General features: G+C 45.5%; 1 protein-coding gene across 2 annotated transcripts in view; it reads left to right on the forward strand.

The window, feature by feature from the left end:
• NGEF (neuronal guanine nucleotide exchange factor) overlaps positions 1–12,836 on the forward strand; it is a 53,254-nt gene that overhangs the window by 4,625 nt on the left and 35,793 nt on the right. Inside the window, exons 2-4 of one of the 2 annotated variants that reach the window (XM_075417659.1) lie at positions 3,344–3,401; positions 7,213–7,585; positions 11,008–11,122. In XM_075417659.1, coding sequence (XP_075273774.1) covers positions 7,318–7,585; positions 11,008–11,122 — 383 coding nt within the window. In that variant the 5' untranslated portion in view covers positions 3,344–3,401; positions 7,213–7,317. Of the gene's footprint in view, positions 1–3,343; positions 3,402–7,212; positions 7,586–9,054; positions 9,772–11,007; positions 11,123–12,836 lie in introns of those variants that run through there. The other variant, XM_075417660.1, reaches the window with a different exon arrangement.

The raw sequence follows: 12,836 nt of genomic DNA on the forward strand, positions 1-12,836 counted from the left end.
CTCATGGTGTGTAAAGCACATGGCTTTGAAGGCTATATTAAATGAATCCAATGTATTTATTTTTAGTCTCTGAAGCGTTTCTAAAACAGGTTCTCTGTAACATATGTGCAAGACATAAAGGTTTTATTGTCACAAACATGTAACGAACTACATAATTCTTTCTTGGTTTTGCTTGCTATAAATAAGGTACCATCACCAAACCACGGCAACAAAACCATTCTGTTACCTTTCTCAGCTGAAAGACTATCTCAAAATTGAAGTAGTTGTAGTTTAATTCTGTTAGGACTGGTGATAGAATTCAATCTTATTTACAAAATAAGTACACAATGTTTGTTTTCTGGAAACACGTGGGATGAAACAATTTGATATTCTTTCAGGCAGACCCAAACATATTGTCTACTTTTCTCTGGCTTCTGCTGTGAGCATCTTTGGTCTGTGTCTTACTTTCTGGTTGGTCTGTTCTCATGCTCCTCCTGGTCTCTCCACCCCTGTGCCTTAATCAAATAATACTTTGGCCTTGCACCTAAATAGTTCAAATTCCTTTCTGAAATGTCATGTACCTTTGCTTTGGACAGGGACATGTGCTTAACTGTCTCTTGGCACCACTGAAAAGAAAGGGTAGGGACTGTTAACAGTTCCAAGGAAGGTTATCCCAACCAGCTACAATGAAAACATAAATACATGTACAGTCAGGCAGCTCAGGCCCCGAGGGCTTTAGGTTAAGGTGCTGCCATGCCCAGCTGCCTGTGCATCATTCTGCTGGGAGTTAGTCCCCCTGTAATAGGGGTGGCTCAACAGGACACGTGAAAGTACCTCACTTACACCATCTTAAAGTCTGTGCATTAGCTTAAACCACTGATGAGGCTAAATGAATTCATAGCTACATCTGCTCAGAGCTAAATCTGACAGAGCCTAGGGCTGAGTCTGTGCGTGTTACTATTCCCCTGACTCAGACAGAAATATCTCCCGATGCAAATGCAGGCTCCTGTGCGGAGCCCCAGAGCCTTCAGCGGGGCCCACCCGCGCGTGGCACTCCTTAAGGGATTGGCACCCACGTGAGCAAGAACGGCAGCGGATGAGTAAGGCCTGCTGCTGGATTTTGGACCGTGCCCCATCCCTACTGAGCTGTTTTCGCCGTGTTATGATGCAGAGTGAAATCGTTCAGAGATGGCATTCCACTCCACTTAAAACAGAGGAAGAGGGGAAGAAAATCAATGCCTAATATACGACCAGGGAGGTAATGTAGAATGACTGACGGCAATGGGAGACAGAGGTTTGTTTTCAGTTTGCACAAGACTTTCAAAATAATTGAAGCATTTTAGAAATAAACTGATAGATGCAGCAAAATCAGCATTTGCATGTACATTCAGATTGCATTTAAAGAAGAACTATTAAAGGAGCCACGTTAACTATGAGGGCTTGAAGACAAAATATTGTCTTAAAAGAGCTCCATCTGGGTCATCAAATATACATGAAAGGTGCATCCCTACATTCAGTGTGCAAAACCTTCCAGATGAGTCATTAATAGGGCTTACACTTGAAACAAATTCAATACATAAAAAGGAAGAAAAGATTACATGACCTTCTGCCTTTCTACAGCACAAAAACCCTACAGCCAAGGCAGTAATTTCTGCATTGAGCCCCGAAACTTTCCGTTGAGCTTTACTTAATTTAAAGGGGCATTTAGTCATGGAAGGATTTAAGGTGATGGCAAACCTAACACACCACTAGACAACTCAGTGAAGAGGTTCATTGCCCTCGGGGCTGAAAGCACCTGCTTGCCTTCTGGTAGGACACAATCCTTGCATATTTTGTGTGGCCACTGAGGCACATCAATACTGTTATCTTCTCCCTGGTGGTGGTAGGGATACGTTACACAATCAGACAAGGGCAATTCATCTTCCGTGACTCCATGTCCCTATACAGAACCACCACACAGTCAAGTTGTATTTATACCTGTTATTTCCTCCTTTGAAACGTTCCTGCATTGCATAGCTGGAGATTTCAGCCTGTCTCTAGTATTAATTAAGCAATCTCCATTACCCTTCCAGACTAAGCAACAACACTGTACAACATTGGCAAACTGACCATTTTTCATTTCAAAATCATTACGCATTCTTTAAAGATATACTTACTGACTGCCGTACTTTACACTTTTCAGTCAGACAACACACTTCCCCATTTTAAATGGGAATTAGGGAGTTAACGAAGCACTGGATCCACCAGCGAGCAGAGCCACTAGTCTCATCCTACCGCACCCCTTCTGTCACAGGGAAGGCTGAGTGCAGGGAGCCAGCCAAGTCCCACGCAAACCTTTGCCTCGTGGTAGTGAAAGGGAGCGTGTGGAAGAAATCCTCCCAGAGACAGAGGCTGCCAGCTCAGGGCCAGCACCAGGCATAATAAAATAGCTCATTACCCAGGGAGGCAAATTAGCAGCGATGGCAATGCAGCCCTGATCCAGCTGCCTGCTCTGCTCTGCTGCTGAGAGAGGAGTCAGGGCATGGAGCAGCAGGTTCAGCGGGGAAGGGAGGTGGCTCTTCCCAGCAGCCAAGGCACTGCTTGCACCCCTCCTGTTCCAGCAGCAGCTGAGGCAGCCACCTCGACTCTCCAGGGCTCCCTCTGCTACCCCTGCCCACTGGGGCTGCCACCAGTGACAGACCACACAGCCTGCCTCTCCCACAGCCTGCCTGACACGTTGTGGGGTGAGCAAAAAGGGAGAGATGATCACCCAGTGCTAGAACAAACCTCCTGCTCCAGAGTCCCGGATCAAACTCCGCCCAGACTAAACCCACTTGAAATACCTGCAGGTCTACACAGCTGCAATTTCAGCTTTCAGGGTGCAGCTTCTGCTACTAAAAACATTCTTGTCTTTGATTAGATCTAACTGACTAAAAGGAGTTGCTCTTTTGATACACCTGATACCCCTGGAATCCCTGTCAGCCCACTCTCTTTGTACAGTAGGGACCAGCAGTTAGTTGTTGGCATCTGCAGCCAGACCATGCCTTGCAAACACACCCAGTCCCACCCTCCCAGAAGCAGCAGTGGTCCCTGTTTCCCACACACATCCATGTGTCCAGGTCGGTCCACACTGCTCTAGAAACTTTAGTCTCTTTTACAATTTTCATTATCATTTTACCTAGCGTCCCTGAGTCCAACTGCTTTTGTTAAAAATTCATGGCATTTGCTAGTAAATGCCATTTTTTAACATTGGCAAGTAAAATTTCTATACAGTCAAATTCCTGGAGGCTGAATTATGTGTGAGTCAAAATGCATATCTCTAGTGTTGCTATCTGTGCATCTCTTGCTGGTTTTACTGTTGTCATCTTTCTCGTTTTCCCTACAGACTGCTACTTTGGTCTTCTTGAACTACGTCTGTATGTTTGCCTGCAAAGCACATTCAGGTAGGTGGTGACGCTACAGCAAGGCATGCGATCTCAAGCTGGCATGTGAATATACTTGGGATGGGTTACTCCTGACGCAAGACCTGACACTCACATACCTGTGACTATCAGAAGTGAATAACTTGTTCAAAAATCCACTACAGCCACTCAGACAGGTAGAGTTATGGTCCACGCCTGCTTGAATCACTCATTTTCTGTCACTGAATAGCTTGACGGCTACCAGAATAATTCAATACTAATTTTGAATGTGTCCTTTAAACTCATCCCTAAAGCAACTGTGAAAGCCAGGACTATTTGATTGACACATCAGTAAATGGTTTCTCAACTATTTTGTAGAGTATCAATATTGGAATCAGAGGCATTGCATTCAGAAAGCATTCTGTTCTTGAACTCTTCATTGAAGAAAGTAAAAAAAAAATTTCTTTATGAGCAGCACAGTAAATAATTGCCCCCTCACCCCTGCCTCTCCCAGAAAACAGAATCACAGATCACAGAATGGTAGGGGTTGGAAGGGACCTCTGTGGGTCATCCAGTCCAACCCCCTGCCAAAGCAGGGTCACCCAGAGCAGGCTGCACAGGACCTTGTCCAGGCGGGGCTAGAATATCTCCAGAGAAGGAGACTCCACAACCTCCCTGGGCAGCCTGGGCCAGCGCTCCATCACCCTCAGAGGGAAGAAGTTCTTCCTCATGTTCAGACGGAACTTCCTCTGCTTCAGTTTGTGCCCATTGCCCCTTGTCCTGTCGCTGGGCACCACTGAAAAGAGTCTGGCCCCATCCTCCTGACACCTGCCCTTAAGATATTTATAGGCATTTATAAGATCCCCTCTCAGCCTTCTCTTCTTCAGGCTGAACAAGCCCAGCTCCCTCAGCCTTTCCTTATAGATGTTCCAGTCCCCTCATCATCCTCGTAGCCCTTCGCTGCACTCTCTCCAGTAGCTCCTCATCTTTCTTGAAGTGGGGAGCCCAGAACTGGACACAGTACTCCAGATGAGGCCTCACTAGGGCAGAGTAGAGGGGGAGGAGAACCTCGACCTGCTCTCCACACTCTTCTTCATGCACCCCAGGATCTCATTGGCCTTCTTGGCAACCAGGGCACACTGCTGGCTCATGGTCAACCTGTCGTCCACCAGCACTCCCAGGTCCCTCTCTGCAGAGCTGCTCTCCAGCAGGTCCGCCCTGAGCCTGAACTGGTGCATAGGGTTGTTCCTCCCCAGGTGCAGGACCCTGCACTTGCCCTTGTTGAATTTCATCAGATTCCTCTGTTCCCAACTCTCCAGCCTGTCCAGGTCTTGCTGAATGGCAGCACAGCCTTCTGGTGTACAAAACATGGAAAATGGGAAAAAAAAAAAGGAAAAAATGGAAAACATGGAAGTCTTCATCTCATCCACTGCTATATTCACTTCTGGTCAAATATCTTGTATGTTAGGGACTGTCTGGTAGCCTAACAGTGAGGCAGCTGTTCTGGAAGGACAGCATTCATTGTTCTGAAGGACCAAAAATAGTGTGTCTGACAAAAATAGCTACATTGGGTCGGTAGGGCTACTGAACACACGGTTACGCCTTTGGGCAGCCCAGCTGAGTGAGTTTCACATGGCCATGCAGAAGGCTCCTTTTCTACCAAGTATTTTTGTAAAAGCCAAACAATATTCATGTACTTTCTTATTCATCAGGTAAGTAAAAGGCTTAGTATGCATGCACTCCCCCACACATGCGCGCACGCATCTATTTGTCTAACGATTCCTTTGGAGATTTACATGGTTTTGAAATTACTCCTGACTGGAGAGCAGCTCCTGTGAAAACTTTTAACTTATTTTTCAAGAAAAAAGCAGCAGCAATTTGGTGAGCATTGCAAACTATGTTGGCATTGTAAAGGCCACAAAAAAGAGACAGGGCTCTGCCCCAGTCTGAGTAACATGGATACGGGCTGGCCACTTGAAGCACATAGGAACTTTGATACAGAGGAGATTGCTACAGGTTCATCTCCTCGAGTGGTGAGGCATAAAACAGTTCATAGAAGAGAAATAAATAAAAAACAAGCAATTTGTTAGAGTTTAGGGTTAGGAAGGATTACAGGTGCAATACCAGTTATGGTCCAGTTAATAGAAATGCTTTCATCACAGCTGCAAGGATCAAGCCTTGGGGGTTTTAGTCTTGGGACAGTAAGAACGGCACAGGAAAAGAAAATAGCCTCTTCTTTCTTTTCAAACTGTCTCCAACAGCAGCTGTTTTTATTTCGCTGTTCCAGTGAGCCACAGAAACAGAAACAGGCTTAGTGAGTCTCTATACCTCAGAGCAATTTACAATCCAAACTTAACACCACAACCAACAAACGGGTCCTTTATACACTTCCAGTAACACTGGAAACAGTCCCAGAGCAACCACCAGTTCCAAACCATTCAAAAGCCTTGGCAGAACTCAAGTCAGGATCCGAATTTAGGAGCTATGAGCTGCACGCTGTGGTTCAGGTTATGAAAGGAGAAAGCAGACTTTCTCATCTGTAGAGCCAGGAAGCAGAATGACTCCGGCCCAGCACATGGCTGCAGGTAATGACCCTCCCTTTGTCAACACAGGGCCCTTAAAAATTCTGGAAAGCAGAGGATTCACAGATGATGATGTCCCAGCTGTCACTGATGCCCCAGGGTCAGTCGGAGTGACCCTGAGGGTAAGCAAGGAAAAGGTTTTGGCACAAATGGGTTCATAGAGATTATTGCAAAAGACCCAGAACAAAAATTGAGATGCTTACGTTCTAGAGTCTCTTGTATATTGGATACACCGTAATGTAACAAACCAGTGATACGTGTAACTTCTCAAAACAGCATCTAATGACTAATCCATAGCACTATTTTATGCCCATCTCTCCATGAACTGTCAATTTTATATTCACATTCCCTTTAGAGCAGCTCTTTCTACTATTTGTGATAGCCCCATCAGTCACAAAATCACGTTATGTACTTAGAAAGGCTTTGACAGCTGTAAGAATTCAACAAGACAAAGCCAGCAGCGAATGCTTAAGTAATCAGTTCGCATTTTACTCAGTCTTGCAAAGGCTGAAGGATCAACTGCTGTTTTACTGTTGTAGTGATTCGCCTCCTAAGAATGGTTGGGAGTGCTGGCATTGTCCATGTAGTGACACACAGAGAAGCGGGACGGATCCCTCTGCTAAAGTCCCCATGCCACCTGGGGGGTACACTGGCACTTGAGGGCAACTCTGGGAAATAAAATGAAGTCTCTGAGCTTTCCATTGATACATAATCTTGTCTCTTCTATCTTTGTTTCTCGACAATAATGGATTTTTCTTCACTTAGCTGCACCGCAGGAGTGAGTGCTGTTAATAAGTGTTAGAAGGCACCCAGCCCTGTAAAAGGCTTTAATTCTTCTATTACAGGGAGAAGTACACAGATAATAGACAGATTAACAGAGCTTTCTCTTCAGCTTTCACTTTCTATTCCATAACACCTTCACCCTCAAAAACAAGGACATGGCCACTACCTGTATCTCCTCTAAATCAACTAGTAATCTATTGCTCACAAGTGACAAAAGAGAGCAGTCATCAACTGAGTAAATACGGTCATTTTTCCAATCACATCTGTAGCACTACCACGTGTCATGGCAGGACAACCATGAGCACGTCAAAGCAACGTTCAGGACGTTAGAACAAGGCTTGTAAGGAAATGATCTCAGAGTGATCTCAGAGAAAAAAACTTGGGAAGTCCCCATCATCGTAAACAGATGATGCACTACAACCTTGGAACTAACCAGAACTTTGTCCTCTCTTTTCCTATTTTGTTGTGTTTTGTTTGTCTGTCTCCAGCTCTAAATTCAGATAAAGGTGATGGAGTTGTGGAGGCTACCTGTCTTCTGCTGCTCTGCTGCTGATCCATCGTCTCAGTTGCCATAGAGACAAGATCTGAAAGCCATGGATGGGCACCGGGGAGAAGCTGCTGGCAGGCTCTCCACTGGTGGGCTCCGGCAGGGCCTTTCTCAGCAGGTACGGAGAGAGTCAGGTTCAGTCTCTGAAGGGGAGGAAGAGTCAGAAGCTGCTAACCCGGTGACCCACGAGAGGGACTCGCACACACAGTACATTGCCATTCAAAGAAATTCCAGGTATTACCGGTCCATGAGGCTGCCAAGCAGAGAGAAAAGAAAGACTTCGAGAGAAGCAATGCACATCGGGCGTGCTACAGGTGAGTACTCACCCAAACAGCATCACGCTTCCTTTTTCCAGTGAGATTAGGAACCACAGGAGTCGATGAGATTAGAAAAGGGACAGGGAAGGTAGAAAGCAGCCTCAGCGATGAGCACATTACAGAACACCCCTGCCCCATGGCACAGCTGGCAGACAGGTGCCATCCTTCTTTGCTCAGCTTGGAAATGCAAAATGGTCGGATCGTTAAACATGCTTCACGGCGGAGAATCTAAACAAACGTGGGTCTCTGCTCTGCCACCCTCTGCTCTCTAAGAGAAAAATAATTTGAACAGGGAAAGATGTGAAGCTGTCAACGAAGCAGGAACTTCTTTAGCATACAGAAAGGACATATTCAAAAGCAGTGAGATCTATATAAGTAACTGTATGGCAAGCGGTGTATAGAGGAAACAGTCAGCAAAAACAGAGCAGTACATTTAGGGAACAAGCCTGTGCAAATTGCAATGGACTGTTATGAGAGGGGAGCAAGACTTCTCTGAAAATGCAGTTGCTGCCACCTTGCATTGAATACAGCTCTAAGAAACACCTAAGCTCCCTTTGAACTAGGAGGCTGAAATAACAGGAATACCATCCAGAACATACATGCCCTCAGCCGTGGCTTCAGTAGAAATGGAACGAGTTGGCTTTCTCTGAGTATGAACAGCACAGAGCATGACTGCAAGGCCAGGCTTTCAGTGAGCTGGCACCTCGACTGAGCAGCTGTCTGTGAAAGGCTTCAAAAGAGAAAGATATGAGAAGCTGAAGAGAGAGCCAGGAAAGGAGCTATTGCAGCACACTCAGAAGCACTGGAAACAGGGCTGCGAGAAAAAAAATGGAAGAGGTTTTAACCTAAATGCTAAATGAGAGAGACCTGGAACTGTGAACACAGAAAATGCCCTTTGCTTCAGCGCCCAGGTGTTCAGAGAAACTGAATTTTATAACTGTTTGTAAATAAAAGGAATCGCAGCAAAGATACCTGTGCTATCTTCAGACTGTAATCTAACAGAAACAATGCACTGGACTCTCAACTTTGGCTAGCTGCATGGGTCAAAACGATACAGCCCTACTCCTGATGTCTGAGTGCTACCAAAGCCACTGAAAGCTATTGCTTTGTTATGCAGTGGTACAGCACACCGCTCTAGACCCTGAAAGCAGACCAAGTTCTCTAAGAAAACACAGAACAGACATACTCCACCCCAAAATAAAGGAGGTCTGGGAAATGTCCTCAAGAAAATAGGTGTCTCCTGCCTGCCTCACCCAGAGTGTCATGCTATTTCAGCAGTATAAAGGCCCATTCAACCCCGTGGCATGGACAGCAGGAAAATTCCCTGCCTTCTCCAAGTTTCCAAGCAGACAGCAGCAGAGCAAAGAGCTCCTGTTTAATATTCTGCTACTGTTGTCAGTGAGGTTTGTGGATAAACTGAGCATCGCCTATGCCAGAGCAGAGCTGCTCTCCACCCTGCCAGTGCAGCAGCAGGACCAGAGCAGAGCCGTCCTCTCACTGCCTTCCCAGAGCGCTGCTGCAGAGCAAGCACAGAAGAGACTCACCCTTTCTCCTGCTCCCCGAGCGTCACCGCATCCAGACCACTGCTGAGGAGGCCCTCTCCCCTGTCACCTGCTGGTGCCACTGCAGCAGGACCAGCACAGAAGGACGCACCTTCTTCATACATCTGCATTATCACAGCATCAGGACAATGGCACAGGAGGACATTCCTCCTGTCTAGCCAGTGTCATTGAAGAAGGACAAGCTGAAAGAAAGGCATCTCTCTTAGCAGCTCATTAGAGCATCCACAGAAGCTGACCTGCTCTTCTCTTGCACACACACACCCCCCAGCTCTGTGTCACCACTGCTGAAACAGGACCTATTCCAAACAGGGCTTTGTCTCCCATATCTGCAATTGTTCAGCAGGACTCACTGGGAACGTTTTTTTTCTCCAGTCTGTACAGCAACACCTGGGCTAGGAGCAACAGCTCTTTCTCCAGTATGACTGTAGTAAGTCCAGCTCAGAGCTACAGCTTTTAAATTCAGCTAGGATTGTGTAAGCAGCTCTTCTGCCCTTTCCCTCTACTCCACTGATTCCATCCCCTCTCCCCGAAACTGGACAGCGAGTGCTTCTACATCGGCCTCATTTGTAGCAGGAACTTCTTCTGACAGCTTTTGCTGACGTGCATGGAAGCAAGGGATGGGTGAGCTCTTTTATCTTGACTTCAAACCCATTTGAACAGCAGCTATCCAAGAGTCTGACTCCAGCTCAGATGTTAACTTGTTCTCATTTTGCTTAAGGAATGAATGAGGGGGAGGAGGGGGGAAGGAAAGAAGAAAGGAAGAGAGCGAAAGATACAGGGGAAAATACAGAGTAGGATACAAAATGTGAAAAATGAAGACTTGATAAATGAGAACACAAAAAATAACTTCAAAGAATGTAAATTCAGCAGAGAGAAAGGCTTTTATATAGGCACCCTTTGCTCCAGCCTAGCTTTGGCTTATAGCCAAGGAGCTGTAAAACATAATAGATGCTTTCCTTTAACTGGAAAAAGAGTTTGTTTTTTTAAGCTATCTCCTCTGACAGAAGGATAAAGTGTTTAAACTATTCAAAAGGCAAAGAGAATAACTCAAGCTAGTGTTTCATAAGCCTTCAGCACTGTTTTAGGGAGTTTTGAAAGTCTGTATTTCACCCTTTCCCTCTGAAAATCTGCAGCATTGATTAAAAGGGTATGTCAGAAACCGGCTTCAGTCAGAGCACTGACCCGCCTGTGCTGTCACCAGTTTAAAATGCAAACAGAATTATAACTTAGACCAAAATATTTCTAATAAAAAACAGCAAGGCCATTTATCAACAAGCTTCAAACAACGGGAGGCTTCATTTGAAAAGCGAGATGCATCCTCTCCTGCCAAGCACTGCAGTAGTAAGCCATGGACTTAATACAACTTTGGCTCCCTGTGAAAGGATCAGAGGTTCATCTGAAGGAAATTGGAGAAGCAATTAAAAGTAAAGCTCCTGTCTCACCCAAATCTAGCCTTGATTTATCCAGAAAACTGAACATCTACTGTGTGCCTGCAAGCAGAGCAGTAACGAAGCCCTGACTTGAGAAAGCAAATATTGGCATGCACAGGCACACACAGCTCAACCTTTTCTGCTTAAAGAATCGCACTGAAAATCACTAACGTTGAGACCAAATTTTCAGTGGCGAGAGTGCTGTTCACATATATAGGAACTGATATCATATATCTACCTTCACCTTTTCTCAATTGCATTCGCAGCTGTGGCAAAGGCTGCACAATCTTGCACTATGCAAGCTGATGACACTTCAATCTTGTTTGCAAATCCAAGCTAAAATGCAAGCACTTTCTACAGTAAATGTAAAGAGGACCCTTAATAAAAAAACTGTTTCAACACCTCTTGGCTTTCTCTTCTGTCACAGGTTCACTCAAAAACAATGAGCCTGTCAAAGAGCCTCTGAACATTTTATCTCATAAAGGATCGCCACCTCCAGTAACCTCTGACAAGACAACTTTAGACGAACTATGGATCCAAAGGTAAGGAAATGCACACGCAGGGCATTCAGTGTGCCTCTGCTGAAGAATATAGGCAGAGTGGTGTCAGAGCAAGAATGCTTGCTTTGGGAAGGACAGCTGGACTAAGCCATAGCTCTGACCCATGCCTTCTCACCTTGACTTGTAGTGCTCTTTTCAGTCTTAATGATATAAAGAGTCTTAGTGATATAAAGAATCTTGTCAGCATGAGGTTGGAGAAGACAAGGAAAAAAGGGGAACAAGAAGGCAGAGGGAAGACGGAAAAAGGGCAATGTGATGTAGGATCGCCCAGTGGCACAAGCAAAGTGGGCAGACTGCCTGAAGCAGCTTGCTGAGAGAATAAGGAGAGCCTGCGGGCATTTTCTTATGGAACATACCAACATAAGGGTGATCTCATTCTCGGCCTTCCCAGAGGGCTCTCCTGAAGCCTGTTATACAATCCCATGTGGAAAACAGGATTTTAGAGCTGAAGAACTAGCTACAAAGATGCTTTCTAAAGTATTCTGACTTTCTGTTTGCTGTTTACTTTGAAGAAGAACTGATAGGCAAGAGAGGCTTTCAGAGAGGTAGCCTTTTTTAGCTTAAACCCCTCAATGGCCAAGGTCCAGCAAAAGGCCCTGATCCCACAATCCATAAATTTACATACATCCCATAAATTTACCCTCATCCCTGCTCTCTTGCCACTGCAGCCAGGCAGAGAGAGGAGCAGTCACCCAGCCTTACATTTTCTAATATATGAGTGAGGTATTCTCCCAAACCACCTCTCCAGCTCCTCGTCCCTTGTGTGTATTAACTAACAGAGAGTCCCTACTCGTACCGTAGAAGATCAAGCTGAAAGTGCTGCATACTTGCCCTCATGCGAAGTGCATGCATTATACAGCACTGCATGGTCCTAATTACGGAGCCTAGCTTGCTGGTGTAGTGCATAGTGCCTTTCCAGTCACCCTTCCTTATGGAGAGGACTCCAGTAAAAATATTTTTAGCTAAACCGTCAAGTTGGATTTAAATAAATTAACTGCCCTGGCTAAAATTGATTGCCCTTTGGCATTAAACTGAGCATATGAAACTAGACAGCTACAGTCTGCTGCAATGTCAAACCCATCTGTCTTCCTCCCCTTGTGGCATAATCATCACTGTCAGTCTCTGACATCCTGACACTGCCACTTAGGCAGCTCTGAAACGTGCAAATTCTGATTCTCCCTGGAGCTGGAAACAATGAGCCTGTGCTGGGAGTCAGTTTTATCAAAGCTGCCGCTGTGCACAGAGCTTGACAGGTCAGTACAGGTTCGAAGGCATGTGTCTGTGAAAAGCAGGCAATGGTGCTGAGCAGCATCGTATCTTGCAACTGAGCAGAGAAATTTGGCAGAGAACGAGACCAGAGCTCCAGCTCAAATTGAGCCCATGTCCTCCTCTTCCCTTCTCCAAAAGATCAGCTGTAATTTATAAGAGAACCACTAGAAATCTGCACTGTGAAAAGCCTGCAGGAGGATATTGCCATTATTTGCAGTAATCACTATTCTCCTCCTTTTATTGGGAAAACAGGCAATTTTGCAGATAAGACATCTAAAATACTATCACTGGTCTCAAGAAATGCATTTAGTCTCTCCCTAAGAGAATAAAAATGGTAACTGTCAGCTAAGAGTTCTTCCAAAAGCAGAAGCCAGCAGTTCTGCAGGAAGGACAGTACAGGCACCTCTGCCCAGCACTGAGAAGGTCC

The sequence above is a fragment of the Opisthocomus hoazin genome, chromosome 4 (genome assembly GCF_030867145.1).
Source record: "Opisthocomus hoazin isolate bOpiHoa1 chromosome 4, bOpiHoa1.hap1, whole genome shotgun sequence".
NCBI classification, from domain to species: domain Eukaryota; kingdom Metazoa; phylum Chordata; class Aves; order Opisthocomiformes; family Opisthocomidae; genus Opisthocomus; species Opisthocomus hoazin.